The sequence below is a fragment of the Lontra canadensis genome, unplaced genomic scaffold (genome assembly GCF_010015895.1).
Source record: "Lontra canadensis isolate GAN:19392208 unplaced genomic scaffold, GSC_riverotter_1.0 scaffold1, whole genome shotgun sequence".
In the NCBI taxonomy this organism is placed as follows: Eukaryota; Metazoa; Chordata; class Mammalia; order Carnivora; family Mustelidae; genus Lontra; species Lontra canadensis.
Window position 1 is genome coordinate 86,429,517 of NW_022630995.1, and position 19,791 is coordinate 86,449,307.

Sequence of the window (19,791 nt, forward strand, 5' to 3'; positions counted from 1 at the left end):
TTTACATCTCCCTCCTCCATACTCTACAAAACAACCACAGAGATCTAAAAAGGCAAATTCTACGATGTTCCTGTCTCAAAACCACTGTTTTTTATTTCTTCCATATTTCTCTTCTCCACCAGGTTTATTAGGGTAAAGATTATTTCTGTCTTATTCACCATTTATCTCACCACACCTAACAGTGACCACAAAAGGAAAATAATGCTAAATGACTATATAGATTTCTTCACAGCAAGTCTTTTCAGAGAATTCAATATACTAATATACATTGGGACAGTTCACAGGTATTTCCCAAACTAATTTTACTGCAGTAGTCTTTTTAGTATGTGTATGCAGGCCACCTGCACAAGAAACAGTGTTGGCAATCCTTGTTTCAACACATTTTAGGAAATGTATTCTTAAAAAAAAAAACAAAAACAGAACAAAACAAAAAACTAAGGATATGAGCTAAATCAAATTCATAAGTAATTCTTAAAAGGAAATTTCTAAGTATGACTATAATAATAGCTCTAGCAGCTCCTTCAATATATTTTTTATTTTCACCTAAGCTATGTGACTATATATAAAATCACAGAAATTTCTCCAGGTATCAGTTCCCTTCTATTTTTTTATCTGAAGAAGCTGGGGAGGATGGTCAATAAAGATCACTTCTGGCACTAAGATTCAAAAATTCTCAGTATAAGATACTTCTGACTGATATTTTTTGAACTCAAAAATACATACAGATCTAGGTTTGTCCTAAAGACAGAGCCTATCCAGTACATCAACAAAGATCATAGTCTAGATTTTATGATGCGGTTGCATCATATTGGGGGCTGAACTGTGTACCCTAAAAAGACACACTTAAAGTCCTAAGTCCAGGCACCTGTGATTGTGACCTTACTATATTTGAAAACAGGGTTTTAGCAGATCTAATCAAGTTAAAATAAGGTTACAGTGAATTAGGGTATGCCTTAATCTAATGACTGGTGTCCTTTAAAAAGGAAAACTGGGACACAGAGACACATGAAGACAATGCCATGAGAAGACAAAGGCAGAGATATGCATCTATAAGACAAGCAATGCCAAGGATTGCTAGCAACCACCAAAAGCTTAGAAGAGGCAAGGATTTAATCTCCTACAGCCTTGAGAGAGAGAACATGCCCTGCCAACACTTTGATTTCCGAATTCTAGGCTCCAGAACTGAGAGAATACACTTCTCTTGTTTTAAGCCACCCAGTATGAGGTACTTTGCTATGGCGGCTCTAGAAAACTAATATACATCGTAAGTTGCTCATAAATTAAAAGGGGACGGTTTCATAAGTTGGACACAATAACCCATCCATCACCTCAGATCCTTAACCTTGAGGTCCTGCATTAAGACTAATGCTATCAAGAACACGCAGCCAAATCCTGGAGAACTCACCTGTACCAAAGGTTTTAAATTTGCCCAGATTCACCAGAAAAATCACTATCTATGGCAGCTGTAGTCTTATTACACATATTTCTTAAATAAAAGGACTTGAAAGTCAAAGTGACTCTTTGATCCATGGGCTCCAAAATGGATCTTATGTTCATCGGGCATGAAAACAACATTGATTTCAGGGTAGATCTCCATCAACACTATTGGGTGACCAGGTGCATTGTCAATGAGCAGTCATATTTTGAAAGCGCTCTCTTTTTCTGAGCACTAGGTCTCAAAGTGAGCTTAAAATATTCAGTAAACAATGTTATAAAGAGACTGTAATCCAGGCTTTGTTGCTCCACTGAGAGCACAGGCAGAACAGTTTTAGCGTAATTCTTTAGGGCCCTAGAATTTTCAATGATTGGCTTCACCTTAAAGTCACCAGCTGTGTTAGCCTGTAAGTACAATGTCATCCTGTCCTTTGAAGATTTGAAACCAGGCACTGACTTCTCCTCTCTAGCTATGAAAGTCCTAGATGGCGTCTTCAACTAGAAGACTACCTCATCTACTTTGAAAATCTGTTGTTCAGTATAGCCACCTCCATGAATTAACTTGGCTAGATCTCCTAGATAACTTGCTGCAGCTTCTACAGCACTTGCAGCTTTACTTTGCACTTTGGTGTTACGGAGATGGCTTCTTTCTTCAAACCTATGCACCAATTTCTGCTAGCTTCAAACTTTCCTTCTGCAGCTTCCTTACCTCTCCCAGCCTTCACAGAATTGAAGAGCATAAGGGCCTTGCTCTCGATTAGGTTTTGGCTTAAGGCAATGCTATGGCTGATTTGATCTTCTACCCAGACCACTGTAACCTCCTCTGTGTTAGCAACAGGCTATTTTGCTTTCTCATCATTGGTATGTTTATTGGAGTAGCACTTCTGATTTCCTTGAAGAATTTTTCCTTCATATTCACAACTTGGCTATTTGGTGCAAGGGGCCTAGTTTTCAGCTTGGCTTGGGTTTTGACATGCCTTCCTCACTAAGCTTAATCATTTCTACCCTCTGATTTCAAGTGAGAAACATGCAATTCTGCCTTTCACTTGAACACCTGGAGGCCACTGCAGGGTCATTAGTTGGTCTAATTTCAATACCTTTTTGTTTTAGAGAACAGGGAGGCCCAAGAAGAGGGTGAGAGACAGGGGAACAGCAGGTTGGTGAAGCAGTCAGAACACATGCAACATTTATTACTTAAGTTTGCCATCTTATATGGGTACCCCCACACAATTACAATAGTAACATCAAAGATAAGTGAACACAAATCACTATAACAAATATAATAATGAAAAAGTTTGAAATACTGTGAGAATTACCAAAATATGATAGAGACGTGCAGTGCACAAATGCTGTTGGAAAAATGGCTTTGATACACTTGCTTGATGCAGAGCTGCCACAAACCTTCAATTTGTAAAAAATGCAGTATCTGCAAGCGCAATAAAGCAATATACAATAAAATGAGGTATGCCTACTATTTCAAAAGTCTGATGAAGGAAACAGAAAATGTGGCAAAAATAAGCATATATTAGGTGTTAAGTTTCAGCTACTATGAGGTCAGGTGTATCAATATATGCACATATGAAAAAATTAAATTCTTTGTAGAAAAATATAGTCAGTTATGGCAAAAGAGTTACAAAGGGGGGGTAGGTTATTTTATATAAAATGATCAGTTACTATACAGAATCTTTATCATCTGTTGATGATTTGTGGGTATCAGATTCATCCTCCCATTCATAATTTTACTTTGCCTTATATTAAAATACATTTACTTTTCTAAAACTCCTAACTTGACTAAAAGTAGAGAAGAGCCCTAAAGTAGTGTTAAATAAGAAGTGAAGCCATTTGGCATTAAAAAATAATAATAAATTGGTAATCTACTGAAGAATGTAAATTATTCCCATTTGCTGAGTATCACTGGTTCCCTTCCAAAAGAGCCCTGTGGATATCTTGAGGGAATTAATGAAGTGTCTTGTAAGTATGTTAGGTAAAAAGAATAATCCATGTGTATATGGATATTTTGAAGATTTATAGTATTGGTTAATATGAATATTGAGGTTGTAATTTTCAACAGACTCCACCAAAATTTTATACACTTTCACGTCCATAAATACATGAAAAAATTAAAAACTGTGTTTTTCCATTTCTAAAAACAATATATATAGAATATAATTATACGGGATCACATAAATAGGGAACAGCAGAAAAAAAGAAAGAGAAAACGGAGATTCTTGAAAAACTCACATATATATACAAAACCTCTTACTTGTTAAATTACAAGCTCTAATTTAAAGGGCTATATATACCATGCATAGAAACTTAACACACTGTTTCAACTCCATAAGCAATAATACATCTCTACGTCTCTACTGTAACTCACTTTCATATTACCTGATAGTTATCACTGACAAATACATTTAGGGGTGACAGGACAAGTTGCAGCATGGTCTCTCGAAATCCTTTTTTCATTTCAAAACACAGTCTTTCCAAGAATGCTGTAGGGCACTCAGGGCCATCAGTGGTTCCGTGCTAAAGTTGAACAAAAATACCATAATCAAGATACAGAAAAAATAAGACCAAGGAAGTGCAGGAAAATAAAAATTACCTTTATATAGTTAAGAGATTTTGCTTCTTAAAAAGGGGAAACAGTGCTTACTGACAAAATTAACTGTTCTGTACCCCAGTAAGAACATTAGGTTCACTAAGCACCAGAGGTGACTCCTCTGCTTTGTAATCCTAGGTGTATGGTATGGAGCCAGTAGGCAGCACAATGCTCTAGGGCCTCTTCCTCCATATCTGGTCTCACTCCAACAACCCTGGGTTCTCTGGCAATGTAATCTCATGCCAAGTCTGCCCCAACAGTCTACTGGTCAACCTAAGACTGAACCAGGATTCTGTGCTAGGTCTGAACCCCTGAAAACGATTCAACCTGCAGGGTGAAGCTGAATCTTGATTTTGTAGCAGGCTCACCATAAGGGCCCCAAAAGGTCTAGAGTTGGATAAAGGATAAGAAAATGTAAATCCTAGAGTATCCATCAGGCTAACTATAAACCCAGCAACTCAATATTGTGACAAAATGCTCTAAAGTTACAAAGAACAGAAAGAAGGAACTAAAGTAAAAGAAGAAAAGCAGAAAATTAACAATGATCAAGTAATCACATTATGAAGAAAATAATAAACTAGCTTTATTATGGTAAAAGGATAAATTTTAAAGTTTTGAAATCTGATTTTTTTATTAGTGTGTGCATATGTGTATACACACTTACAGTTTAAGTTGAGTGAATTTTGTAATATACTACAGACTATTTGATACATAAACACTTACAACAGGAAGACGTCCATGAACTTTGTACAAATTAACAAGTACAGTAATATCCCAAGGACGTAAGGTAAGCGGATGAATTGATTTGGCTGAACTTTCATTTTCCTTTTTGTCATTTTCCATCCCAACAGCAGTCCACCCAGAGCTGGATGATGTTGACAGTGACAGAACAGGACTTGAAATAACCTCTTCAAAATCCATATACATGTCATCTTCCCCAAAGTAATTTTCCTATAAATATTAAGAACAAACTTCTATTAAAGAGGTGTAAAATAACTTTTCAATTTAGAGTCTGAATTTGGTAAACCAAGCATTTCCTTAAACTATTTTATTTAGTTAAAAGTATATGGTCTGCTTCCTTGAAATGAAAAACCAACAACAAAAAAAGATACATATACTTAAGGCATATATACTTACTTGGCTACTGAGCAAATAAACATTCTGTAGAAAAAAACAAAAAAACCAAAAAACAAAAACATAAAAAATTACGTAAGTTTATAGTAAAGTTTCATGACAACACCACTTCCAATTATAGCAAAAACTTGCAATTTAGGTCCTAGAAGAAAACTCTGAAAATCTGAAACGTTCAATAGTTTTCAATCTTTCTCAGAGTTCTGAGGCAATAGTACCTAGAGACATCCTTTAAGGGAAGATCAATTCATTAAAAATTAATTTGACTAAATCCAATTAGCTAACTACTACAATCCATATATTCTGGGTGAAATATTTATCAGAAGTGTTTTTAACATCTTAAGTAAGAATCTCCAATTTTGGTTACTGATGAAAAATACATGTGTTATCAATAGTTACCAAAACACCCTTTCACATAATCCATCCTGGCTTCTTATGCAAAGTATTTTAACTATTAATATTCTGGTTCCTTTTGTGTCAGAATTTAAATTTATTATTATTTTCTTTTTTTAAGGTTTTTATTTAAATTCCACTTAGTTTACACAGTGTAATATTAGTTTCATTGAGTAGGATTTAGTGATTCATCACTTACGTACAATACTCGGTACTCATCACAACTGCCCTCCTTAATGCCCATCATTTATTTCACCCATCCGCATACCCACTCCCCTCTGGTAACCATCAGGTTGTTCTCTATAGTGAAGAGTCTGTTTCTTGGTTTGCCTCTCTCTTTTTCTCCCCCCATGCTCATTTGTTTCTTAAATTCCACATATGAGTGAAATCATATGGTATTTGTCTTTCTTGGACTTATTTTAAATGAAATTCTTTTTTCTTCCCATTATTCTGAATTTAAATTTTATCTATTTGATCTGTTAGTAGTAATCAAAAGCTGTTAAAATATTCCTAACACAGTTAACCATATTTGTTCAATATTAGAAATCAAGTCAGTATTTTGATAAATTCTGCATTTTATTTATTGACACATTTATTTTCTAGCTAGAATTCTAGTCAATCAATCAGGCCAATTAAATACCTTTTCATAGGAAATGATGTTGAAGGGCTTGCAGTCATTTGGCTAATTAGCGGTGGGATTAATAATAAAATCCCACATCTATGGACTCACAAAACTGATGCATTCTCTATTGTTATCTAGCTCTAATAACACAGGTCCTACATAGAACCCACCTGACATCTTGATAATTGCCTTTATTATATAACTCTGAAGCATGGAAAAACTCAAGCACAAATATAAATGTAAATAAACATTAGTTTTTATCCTAAATTCTAACATTAAATTTCTAAAACTAAAAATAAATTTCTAATTGATTTCAATCAACATTAAAGATCTAGAAGTACTCAAAGCAGCAGTCCTCAGATCACTTGAGAAGCCTTTTCAAAATACACATGCCATTCTGGTCCTGAAGACAGGTCCAATAGTTTGCAATGGGCATGGATGTCAGAGAAAGAAAAGTAAAATATTTCCCTCAGTGATGTTTATCTACAAATGGCCTCCAGACTCAACCACCTCTACGCCCTTCCTCCCTACAACTGATCAATGGAATCAGTGTACAATGTTCATGTTTATTAGCTTTTGACATACTAAGAGTTACCAACAAATCAATAAAAATAAGTTATATTCATTTTAGTCAATTTTTAATAATCCTACTCTTATTTTTAAAAGATTTTTAAATGATTTATTTTTAAAAGATTTCTTAGAAGTCTCTTAGAGTCTCTTGTAATTTTTAACCTTACAAACAGAAGAGATTGCTGTAGATTATTAAAGTCAAAAGAAAACTGTTCTCTTGGGCCTAATGTTCGATTTCACTACCAAAACAATCTCCATTTAATTATCTGAAACAGAAATAACACATAGCAAATTCTTTAGGGAATACTGAATCCCCAAAATAGTAGAGAACATTTGCTAATTTTTATTAAATGTGTCAATGACTGTTTTTAAGAGTTACAAAACTCTAGGAGTCTTTTATGAGTTATTATATAGCACATATTGAATATTATAAACAAAATGTACTCTTAAATTATAAATTCCTTAAAACATGAGCCTCATGTTAAATGTTTGATGTTGAGTGTGTGGTTTAAGTTTTGTGTGTTTTAGTTTAATTTTGTTTTTTTAGTATGTGAACTCCATCTGCAAAGGTTAACTTCTTGAGGATTCACTAAAAAAATTACCAAAAGGTTGACCAAAGTATAAGGTAACTAATAATATATTATGGCAAACTTTTATGGTATATTAAGATTAATAAATGTACATAAATTTTTACAAGTACAAATAAAAGTTCCATTTCCATTTTATGGTAGGTAGTATGCAAAACTGAACTATCTCTAAAACAAATTCCAAACAACCCCAGAAAAAAAGCAATAACTTATATAACTGAAAAGATGTGTTCTTTTGTCAAGTTTGCAGCATGAATGAATTTAAACACGATAAAGCAAGCTGTATTTCCAACCATCTTAAAAGCTCTTTGAAATTTTATTTTCCTAGAGATATTTTATCATGAGTGTCAAGTAACTACTTCAAATAACAGGACAGTACCGTTTTTCCCCTAGCCTATTTAGGCAATAATACCCATTTCTCAAAGAAGAGGAAAAAGAATTACCACTATAGTTAAAAGAAGGGAGCTAATAAATTCAGAGAAGCCGGAGAGGGGGAGAAAAAACCTACAGGTAGTCTGTTTTCAATATTAATTTTTTTCTAATAAGAAAAACATATATGCCATATATACCAACCCTTAATCCACATTACTACTGACTACCACCGACATACTATCACTATTTAGATTCAGATTTTCCTTCTTCCATTAAGAAACAACATAATAAGACTAAGAGAAGTCAATTCAGAAGATGTAAACAGTTCCATAAAATATTCTCACAAATTTTAATGCATGTTTGTATATATTCTTCTCAAATTTCCTGGTAATAATAATGGTAACCCTAGTCTCTTTGTGGATTCTGGAAATCAATTTTTCATAAACAGTCAAACAAATATGATATTTTCTAGTCTATTCAGAACTTCTTGATGTTTAATTCTAGTAACTAAGGAAAATACAATCTCAGTTACATGAATTTTCATATTCTCTTTGTTTTCTTTTATATATACATACATTCTAACACTAAGTAGAACGTAAGTTATATGTTAAAATAGAATACAACTCATTTAGCATGACACTAAACTTTCTGGTAGGCAGAAAGAAAAAAAGAAGATTAAAAAAAAGACAAAGACGTAGTGATCCGAAGGGGCACGTGCACCCGAATGTTTATAGCAGCAATGTCTACAATAGCCAAACTATGGAAAGAACCTAGATGTCCATCAACAGACAAATGGGTAAAGAAGATGTGGTATATATACACAATGGAATACTATGCAGCCATCAAAAGAAATGAAATCTTGCCATTTGCGACGACGTGGATGGAACTAGAGGGTATCATGCTTAGTGAAATAAGTCAATCGGAGAAAGACAACTATCATATGATCTCCCTGATATGAGGGAGAGGAGATGCAACATGGGGGGTTAAGGGGGTAGGAGAAGAGTAAATGAAGCAAGATGGGATTGGGAGGGAGATAAACCATAAGTGACTCTTAATCTCACAAAACAAACTGAGGGTTGCTGGGGGGAGGGGGGTTGGGAGGGGGGGTGGGGTTATGGACATTGGGGAGGGTATGTGCTATGGTGAGTGCTGTGAAGTGTGTAAACCTGGCGATTCACAGACCTGTACCCCTGGGGAAAAAAATATATTATATGTTTATAAAAAATAAAATAAAAAAAAAAAAAAAAGACAAAGAGTTACTTACATTCCTAATAAAAGGAAGCATGGAGCTCATTGGCCTAGAAAAATTATTTGTCATGTTTTAAATACATATTTTTAAAAATATTTCAAACCTTTAAAATTTTTAATTTGTTTTAATAGCACTTCATACAAGTTCTACGTTAATTTGATGAATGCAAATACTAATATAAACTTTAGTACGACAAACCTTTGACACTACTAAATAGTTGTTATAAAATCTTAATGCATGGAAGAGACTGCATCAAAACCAACTATCAAGAGAGGTTACATTTATGAAGAATTTGTAAAGAAATCTTAAAAAAAGGCATTTACTCCTTTCTCTTTATTCTTCGTTATCATCCTTTTACTTTTGACAAGTATGTATTATGGAATTCTTAAAAGAAAAAAGTGAGGCTCAGTATACATAGAGTGATGCAAAAGAACAGTGATAATACCTCTTAAGTAGTATTCGAAACTGGTATTATATCAATATAACCATCCTCATTTGCTAACTAAATCATTACTTACATTTAAATTAAAATACAGTTCAGTCTCTCAGGGAAATTATAACTTGAAAATTATACTTTAAATCCTTAATATTCACAAGCAATCCCAAGAAAATAAAATATTGGGAGAAATATTTGAAGAATACTTTGGGTCAAACAAGGGTCGCAAGAAAAAAAATGCGTAGGTGTGTGTGTACGTTTGTGTATGTCTCCCCTTTGAATATCTGAAGAATCACTCCTTCAGGAATCTCCTAAAACCAAACCAAAACTTCAGATTTCCACAAATATTAAATACATTGTCCCTTGCACCTTTTATCTTAAATTATATCATCTGATGCTTTACAGTAGTTTATATAAGACAGTAACTCAAATATAAAAATTTAAATATAAAAACCTGTTCAGCTAGCACTTCCAGAGAATCTTTGTTAACAAACCTTGACTGTCTTTCCATAATTAACCCTGATCATCCTAAAACGTTTCCAGAATTAATTACACCTGTCAGTTTACATTACAGGATTGCCTGTTACCTAAGCATTCAATAACCAAACCTCCACAGTTGTGAAATCACAAAAGGAAGCAAACAAGTAAACACTGACAAAATCAGACTCACGCAAAAACCTATCCCACAAATAACTCTACTGCTCATGATTGTTAATGTTTGGACAATTAGTCTCACTTTGTTTATCAGATGTAGTAAAGCATCCAACAGTATGATGAAAATCTAAAGCAAAGTGATTTAGTAAAATCCTGGAAAAATGCAAAATTTCATGGAGTTGCTAAAAGTGATATTAGATAACTGCTCAAATCACAGGGAAAGCTATCAGTGATAAGTGAAGATAGTGCTGCAAACAAATCTTTGTTTATTACTTAGCATGAAATAAAGTTTTCTGTTTTTACTGAATTTACTTAAAGTCAGCTCTTCCTGGTTTTATTTTATTACTCTCAAATGACAAAGTTCTCTTGTACTTCTTTTGCTGTGTTACATTACAATGTGTTAAAATCTCTCCTTATATATGTCTATCCTACTATATCCTCTAGCTTATTTCCTTGAGAACAGATGCTGTATCATCTCTATCTCCAGCAACTAGCACAATTCCTAGAATATATTAAATGCTAAAAATACAAAATAAAAACTCAACTGAGAAGTACACTATTTTTAATAAATAAGTTTGTAATTAACTCTAGCGCTGGAAGTCTAGTCAACATATATTATCTTCAACAACTTTAAAACACCAAAACTGGCTACTACAGACGGTCTCAATTTTAATTAGATAGTACCCATTTTGCCTATGTTTAAAAATGTGTAAGATCTTTTAAAATTCATACCTTTATACATAAGAAGGCATTTAATAGTGGTCCATAAAGAGTTATTTGAGAATCTGGGGAAAGTTCCATTTCTACATGAAGTTTATCAGGTGGAAGTTCTGAGGGATCGATAGGTGGGCGTGAAGACGTAGAAGGAGAAGAAACAACTCTGTCTGATGTTTTCTGGGATGGCCTTAATACAGATAGCATTGTTTCTTCCATTTCTGATACTGAAAAAAATTAAGGAAAAAAAATTATGGTGGGGAATTTCTCAAAAGTTCTTTAAGGAATCATTCTCTAAGAAATTCTATTTTGTAATTTTTCATGAAATCAACTACGATACAGTATCTATAGTACATAATGAAAACGAACTGCCAGACTAAAGTTAAGAATGTGAAATAAAACAGACTTCATTGAAATATGTGTAGAAATACATAAATCAGATAGTATAGAAACAAAGAAAATTTCCTATTAACATTCTCAAGTCCCTGTAATATAAATTCAGGTCACAGTCAGGGCTTTATCTATACTTGGGCATTAAAGTATAAAGTTGTTTTCACATAAACAGCTATTCAAATGCAGTGTGACATAATCAAGCTCATAAGAAAAATTATGAAAACTATTTGTACATTTAACTCACTAGAAAAATACAAAGAAAATATCACTTGACTCTAATTTCATTTTGGACCCTGGTAATAAGGTACATAAGCCTCAGGGAAACTGGTATGATATGAAAGTTGTGAAAATGCATTAAAAAAACTAACATTTCATGAAGCCAAACGCTTTAAATATATTTATATCCGCATATACTTTATTTGATATTCTAGCTCTTCTGTTTCTAGCTTTGGCAGAACTTGAAAAAATTATTTAATTTCTCTGAACACATTTGTTCAAACCTACAATAACAACATTTATCTCATAGAGTTGTAAGGATTAAATGAGATAATGTAAACCAGTAAACAGCCTGGTCTAGTATTTGATACACAGTAAATACTCAATGAAAGTTAGTTTTAATTATGCCAAAAATCCTTAAAAGAGATTTTTAAATGTTTAAAATTACATCAAATGAATAGATACATTTCCAAATAAAAAAAATTCTTATACTTTTAATGGTTATCAATCATAAACCAGATGTTTCAAAGTACAAATTATATAAAAAACACTTACATGATTGTTTTAGTTGCTCATCTGCTTTTTGTGGATAAATTGGATGCCATGTATAATCAATTGTAAGCATGACACTTGGGACAGTCCAGCATTCAACCCAACCAGCTCTTTGAAGAACAAAAAAATAAAATTCTGGTCAGTTATTTAATTCATTTAACTGTGTACAAACACCACTTACAAATAATCAACTTTATCTTTATTTTTTGAAAAAATCAGAAGAATCTTCTCCACATAGAAATACAAATACTTAAATCACTAATTATATATACTCACTTTTCTTGTGTAATATTCCGCCATTTTGGTTTAACTGTTTTCTGACCACTTTGACACTCAGCAGGAATACCAGTATCATGAGTCATTTTATTTGAGTGGCAATTCTTTACCAACATAAATAATGAGTATTTACTGGGGTGGCAATCTGGTAGAAATAAATGAAGATCAACATCTTCTCCCTAAAAAATAATTTATAATAACCCAAAATAATAAAACAGGTACATAAATATGTTAGGTTTCTATTTACAGCCAAACCTGTTAATAATAATCTTGAGAATAAATTCAAAAGAAAATAAATTTCAAAAGGCAGATTTTATAATCAAGTCAGTTAAATAACTGGGATAAGATTTAACATTGACTAAAACTAAATTCTGTTATTCTTTTTTTTTTTAACTAAATTCTGATTAGAAAGTTAAAAAAAAGTAAGGGAATAAATAGCATAGTTTTCACAAAATAGTAAAAAGATTATCTCTATGGGTATCCATGGGTATTTCACATGTAACTCAGTAAAAAAAAAAAAAAAAAAAATTAAAAATCATCTCACTGAGGAATGCCTGGTGGCTCAGTTGGTTAAGCATCTGCCTTCAGCTCAAGTCATGATCTCAAGGTTGTGAAATTGAGCCCTATGTTGGGCTCCATGCTCAGCACAGAGTCTTCTTGAGTTTCTCTCCCCCCTCTGCTCATGCTCTCTCTCTCTAATAAATAAAAATCTTTAAAAAAAAAATAAATAAAACCAAAATCATCTCACTGACAGTAAGTTCAGGTGGAATATGTTCGGCATTTTATTAATTTTTTTTAAAGATTTAGCTTAGAGACAGAGAGACAGGGGGAAGAGTGCAGTGGGAGGAGCAGAGGGATAGAGAAACTCAAGGAGACTCTGTGCTGAGCATGGAGCCCAATGCAGGGCTGGATCTCACGAACCTGAGATTACAACCTGAGCCTAAACTGACTATACCACCCAGGAGCCCCTACTTAATTTTTAAAATAGGATTGTCTTGGATTATCAACTGCCTTTGAAGAATTCTGAATTGATATGTTTTCATTTGCCTTCACTTTTCTCCTTGTAGGTCGGTGTCTTAATCTTGTTCATCATGATGCCTGATTTCTTTTTTTTTTTTTTTTTTAGATTTCATTATTACAGAATTTAATTTCTGTTTTTATTTACATTTAAAAATTTTTTTTTATTTAAATTCCAGTTAGTTAACAATCGGTATAATATTAGTTTCAGGAGAATTTAGTGATTCATCACTTACATGTAACACCTGGTGCTCAACACAAGTGCCCTTTTTCTTTTTTAATTAACATATAATGTATTATTTGCCCCAGGGGTACATGTCTGTGAATCATCATGCTTACACACTTCACAGCACTCACCAGAGCACATAACATCCCCAATGTCCATAACCCAAACACCCACTCCATACCCCCAGCCCCCCGGCAACCCTCAGTTTGTTTTGTGAGATTAAGAGTCTCTTATGGTTTGTCTCCCTCCCAATCCCATCTTGTTCCATTTTTTTCCTTCCCTACTCCCCAACCCCCCCGCCTCTCAAATTCCTCATATCAGGGATATGATATATGATAAATGTCTTCTTCTGATTGACTTATTTCGCTCAGTAAGTGCCCTTAACCTTAATACCTACCACCCACTTAGCCAATCCCCATCCACCTCCTTTCTAGCAACTCTCAGTTCTCAATAGTTAAGTCTATTTTATGGTTTGCATCTCATTTTTTTCCCCATAATGTTTATCTGTTTTCTTAAATTCCACATATGAGTGAAATCATATGGTATTTGTCTTTCTCTGACTTATTTCACTTAGCATAATACACTCTAGCTCTATCCACTTCATGGCAAATGACAATATTTCATTCTTTTTGATGGCTGAGTAATATTCCACCATGTATATATACCATACCTCTTTACCCACTTATCAGTCAATGGACATTTGGAACCTTTATAATTTGGTTATTGTTGATAATGTTATAAACACTGGGGTGCCATGATTCCTGATTTCTTAACAGGCAGCACAGCAGAGTGGTTAAGAGAATGAAGCCCTGACCTATACCACTTGGGTTAAAATTCCAATTCAGCTACTCACCAGTCACATGATAAGTTACATAAACTCAGCTTTTCAGTTTCCTATTTCATAAATGCAGATAACAACTACCTTATGTAAACTGTTCTGAGAATGAAATGAGTTAATACACATAAAGCACTGGAAATTGTGTATGTCACACAGAACATGTTTAATAGGTATTGGCAGCTCTTATTGTTGCTATTTTTTAACCATCATAACCTCCATCAATACTAATGACTACTTCTGATTGTTCATACCCTAAAATTAGGTATTCCACAAAATTTCGAACTCATTAGAGCTGCCTTTCAGAAAAAGGAAGAGAGGTATTTGTGGCTATCCCTTGAATTCATGTTTATAATTAGTAACAAAATAAAGGAAAGTGTAAAATCTAGTTCATACACTGTAAACATTGGAGCTAGAAGGGGTTTTCAAAAGAACATGTAAGTTAGCCACAAAGGTTAGAAATGAGCTGGTTAGGAAAATATTCAGCTCTGGGAATTTTCTTTTTATTGCTCAACTCCTCTAAGGGGGAGTTGGGGAACTACAAAAAACAAACAGCAGCATTTCTGTGACACTGAACCTCATGAACAATGGTGGAGAACTAAAATACTGCAGGATAACAATGGGATAGTGGGGAAAAGTAAAGATAAGCTTTGGGAAATCAAACTTACTAATAAACTAATCAAACTTACTAATAAAGAATTCAAACAATTATACATACTCTTAAAGAGAACTTGGTGTTACACGTAGCTGGAACAAAGTCCGTAAAAGGCAAAGAGAAATCAATGTTTAATGTTTCCCCACAGGCTGCCAGATACACTACAAGAAGAGGAAAAAAAGAGAAAATTTATTTTTAACTTTGAAAAAAGTTTAAATAAAAATTGCCTTAAATACATACCTAAGAAAATGAAACATAAAATGCTTAGTCCAATAAAAACTCTGAAGTAATTCTCCAAGAGTATTATAAGACAATGGAAAAAAGATCAATTCTAGTATCTATTAAAACTATAAAATCAACATCAATTTCCACTGTTGTAATTTCTCTTAATGAACAGAATACTTAACCTAATTTTTAAGTTCTTACCGTTTTCCTGTTGTTTAGTGGAACAGTCAATCCAATTATGTTGATTAGCAGCCCAAATCATTTCAAATTGATGAAACATGATTTTAAAATTCCATGTATATGGCACAAATGAAAAAATGTCTGGAGCACTATCACTAGACCAGTCTTGGATTAAATCTAAAATCATGGGAGTGGAAGACAGAAAGCAAAAGTTAACTGAAATTAAGAAAACAAAATATAAATGCTCTAACACCAGTCAAAAATGATTTTTCTTTCACAACTAAAAACTTTTATACTGAAATACTGAAAGAAGATTAAGATACAGGTGATTTAATAGCAAACCAATGTTTACGTACTAATCACAGATCCAAATAAGAGAAATTTTATGCGTTTTATATACCCATTTATTTTTAATTTTTATACCTATTATTTATTAGAGAAACTTTAGAAGATAAAAGAAAAAAAAATCACTTGATAATCCACTACCCAAATATCCAGCATTGTGGATATCTTTCCTTCTAGTTTTACTTTCTATGTAGTTTTTTACACTATTCTAGATGTACATATTTCATATATTGCTTTTTCTCACTGAACTCAAAATTTCTCCATGTTATTTCACAAACATTAACAAAAACTTTAATAAGAGTTCAATAAGGAGATTTGCCAGGATTTACTTAACCATTTAGTAATCTTGGATATTTAGACTCTTTCCAAATTTTTGTTATATATATTTTATATATATTTTCATGGAAGAAATTTTATATACTCAGGATTACTTTGTCAGTATAGATTCCATTAGTAGAATGGCTAGGTCAAAATCTATAAAGTTTTTCAAAGCTACTATAAATTACAGAATTGCTTTCTAAGAATAGTGAAACCATTTATACTCCTACCAGAAATAAATGCTTGACTTATCTATTTCATTGTACCTTCTCCTGCATTATACTTCCGTCTACCTTTCCTTCCCCCTGTCTCTTGTCCCTCCCTCTTTCTCTTTCTCTCTGGGGGAGTGAGAGGATGTAGCTTGGGAATTAACTGATCACTAAGAACTGTTAACTCATTTTAGCTGAACTTCCTAACTACAAGTAGGGTTGAGCATTTTTTCATGTTGTTTTACTGACTAAATAAATACCTACGGAGTGTCTTCTGTGTGCCAGACTCTGTTCTAGACTCTGGGAATATAATGATGAACACAAACGTGGCCCTGTTAGTATTTATAGTCAATAATCTCTGATTTCTGATTTGTTGTACTGCCAGTTTGTACGGTTTTAAGTCTTGCAGTTTAAAATTATTCATTTACTTAGTCTGCCTATCCTCTGGTACATTTTTTTTTTTAATCCCGATAGTCAAAAACTCTTTATATAAAGATATTAGCACTAATCTAAAACAGTGGTTTTACTTTTTCTTCAGGCATTCATGTCACTTATATGCCTATACTCCCAGCAATCGTATCTTTCAGTAACATGGTCTCCTGCTTAAGGTGTCAAGCTCATCTCTATATACCCATAATATATAACAGTGCTATGCATATAAAATTAGAACGTTGTATATATGAGACAGAAAAATGACTAGAAACAGTATTTAGCACAGTTTGACAGCAGACAGTTCTGGGTTTAAATTCTGTCTTTACCATTTTACTAGCAATGTAATCTTAAATGAGTAACACAAATGCTATTGGTTTTCTCTTTTACAAAATGAGGACAACTTCACAGACTTATGGTGAGAACTGAAATTACATGTGTCAAGTTTTAGCACAGTAACTGCCACAGAGTAAGCATTCTATGTACGGAAGCATTTATAATTAAAGATATTCTAAAGAAAATAATAGGTAAAAATAATTAAATATTTGAAGTAGTTTCTTTGGATTTTAAATGAGGTCTTTAAACTGAAAGATACTACATTCAATAATGAAATCAGAAGTCAAATTTATCTAACATATGAACGCATTTAAAACTTAGCTTCAATGTACAAAAGCTTGTGCACAGTAAAAATCCCTCTCTTAATAAAATGGCAAAATAATACATTAAATATCAAATATCAGTAATTTAAATTAATATAAATAAGCTACAGAATTTTATATCAATCAATTGAATACGGTAATTAACCTATTCTATGAATAAAGGAAAACTCCACTTGACAATTTTAAGTGTTTTTTATTTCACTGAACAAGCAATCACATGGTTCATCATACTGTATAGTATCTATGCTTACTATAAACTTTTACTTCCCCATGCCACCCTACCTAACAACTTTATAACTTTCTAACTTAATTCTTTAGCACAATGGCTAGCAATGGAGAGATACCCAAAAGTCATCTCTGGAATTAATTCTCTGGAATTAACCAACTCTACAGTATAAACTTATCATTAGTCAAGCAGATTTTCTCACTTTTCTTCTTCACCAACATTTTTAGTTCTGCACTTTTACTCAAACTATTCATTCTATCTAAAATAAGTATACTCTTTAGTATCCTCTCTGCTAAAGGAAAACTCTTAAATATCTTAAATATCTCCTCCACTTACTAGCCTCATTGAGTCTGACCAAGTCACTGAATGTTTCCCTGCTTCAATTCCTCTCGTTAAGTCAAGGATAAGAGTAACAGCTATCTCTTTTCAGAGTCATGAAGGTAATATTAATGAACATGCTTTAGAATGTTCTATGGAGACAAACTATGCAAATTATGAGTTAATATTACTGAGTTCATTATACAAAGATCATTTCAGATGTTACGGTCTTCCCCTTACCTTCTCTGATTACTAAGGTCATAGCCATTTCCTCTGCATTCATGTCTTACATGCGTTTGTTATTTTCGGTTCATGCTAGCAAAATATATACACTGTTTTGTATTGCTTAATTTTCTGAGTATAGTGCACATGCCAATAAACTTGGGACTGATAAATAATACAAAACAAGAAATGCCCATAAACTGACATGCCCATAAATTCTCTGTGGGCTGAGATCATGGTTTAAATTTGTTTTGAATCATTATTAGTAAGAGACTTTAAACTTACATTGGTTCCATTTATCTACTTTACACTTCTAGTTAAAAGATTGAGATATAGGGGCGCCTGGGTGGCTCAGTGGGTTAAGCCTCTGCCTTGGGCTCAGGTCATGATCCCAAGGTCCTGGGATGGAGCCCCGCATCGCATCGGGCTCTCTGCTCAGCAGGGAGCCATTTCTACCCCCCAGCTCTCTGCCTGCCTCTCTGCCTACTTGTGATCTCTGTCAAATAAATAAGTAATATCTTTAAAAAAAAAAAAAAAGATTGAGATATAAATGCTAGTAAACACAAATTCAAATAATCCACAAATCATCTTAGGAAACCAATGTAATTTTATAAGGTTATTAGCTAATTTCTATTTTAACAAGTCTTATTCATTTTTTCTTCCATATTTTATTTGAATTTTCAAAATATTCTGCAGTATAGTCTCATTACCACTTTATACAATATCTTTACTGATAAATATTTTAAAATATGGTAAAATATTTTTACTAGCTTCAACAACTATATTTAGTATGTATTTCTCTTTAAACCAAAAGTTGGTTTATGTATGTATGTTCCATACATACATCTCATTAGCAGATGGTCTTATCAAATAATTTAAAAAAGGAAGCAGTTATTTCATGACTGCCTTACCCATTTAGACAACAAATTTTTTTAAGTTATTAAGTTGTAATGAGCACTGGGTGTTGGATGGATGTGGTGAATCCCTGTATTTTGTGCCTGAAACTAATATTACACTGTATGTTAACTAAATGGAATTTAAATAAAAACTTTAAAAAAAGTTATTAAGTTGGTAATCTAAATATTTACCTGGATAAAACTCATGTACAACTCACTTTATAATTATGTTGGTAGGCAAATACCTCATAAAATATAAGTCAGTTGTACTGGAACTTTGTAATACTGTTAACCATTGTCTTCTCCTCCGTATCAGAGTAAATCTAAATCAATTTTGATATTAGCAGAAGAGACTTCACTTCTGCCTCTGTCTTACATCTTTTATTCCTGAGATTCTTTTTTACATTTATCATGAAGTTCTCTTTGCCCCACACTAAAATCTGTTAAGAACAACTTTATCAGGACACCTGGGTAGCTCAGTTGGTTAAGCGTCTATCTGCCTTTGGCTCAGGTCATGAGCCCAGGGTCCTAGAATTGAGCTCTGCATTGGGCTCTTTGCTCAGTGGGGAGTCTGCTTCTCCCTCTGTCTACTGCACCCTGGTTGTGCTCTCTCTTTCTCTCTGTCAAAAAAATAAATTAAAAAAAAAAAAAAACTTTATGTAATAATTGGCATAAGAATAGCTACTGAGGAATATTAGGCATGCCCTCACACCAAATTAGGTCATTTGCTTTCTGCAGAATTCTGTCAATGGGGAAACAGAAAACTGAGAACAGAGAAAAGCAATTCAAACACTATGACCAAGTATGTTCACCACCAGGCTAACCATGTTACT

The 19,791-nt window shown here is 33.1% G+C and overlaps 1 protein-coding gene across 9 annotated transcripts in view; it reads right to left on the minus strand.

The window, feature by feature from the left end:
- The window catches only part of KIAA1109 (KIAA1109 ortholog), a 196,427-nt gene that overhangs the window by 123,592 nt on the left and 53,044 nt on the right, over positions 1-19,791 (minus strand). For all 9 annotated transcript variants that reach the window (XM_032858342.1, XM_032858352.1, XM_032858359.1 and 6 more), the window contains exons 17-23: positions 15,358-15,513; positions 14,995-15,092; positions 12,199-12,377; positions 11,926-12,032; positions 10,780-10,988; positions 4,757-4,984; positions 3,823-3,960 (exon numbers count right to left, since the gene is read on the minus strand). In XM_032858342.1, coding sequence (XP_032714233.1) covers positions 3,823-3,960; positions 4,757-4,984; positions 10,780-10,988; positions 11,926-12,032; positions 12,199-12,377; positions 14,995-15,092; positions 15,358-15,513 — 1,115 coding nt within the window. The remainder of the gene's footprint in view (positions 1-3,822; positions 3,961-4,756; positions 4,985-10,779; positions 10,989-11,925; positions 12,033-12,198; positions 12,378-14,994; positions 15,093-15,357; positions 15,514-19,791) is intronic.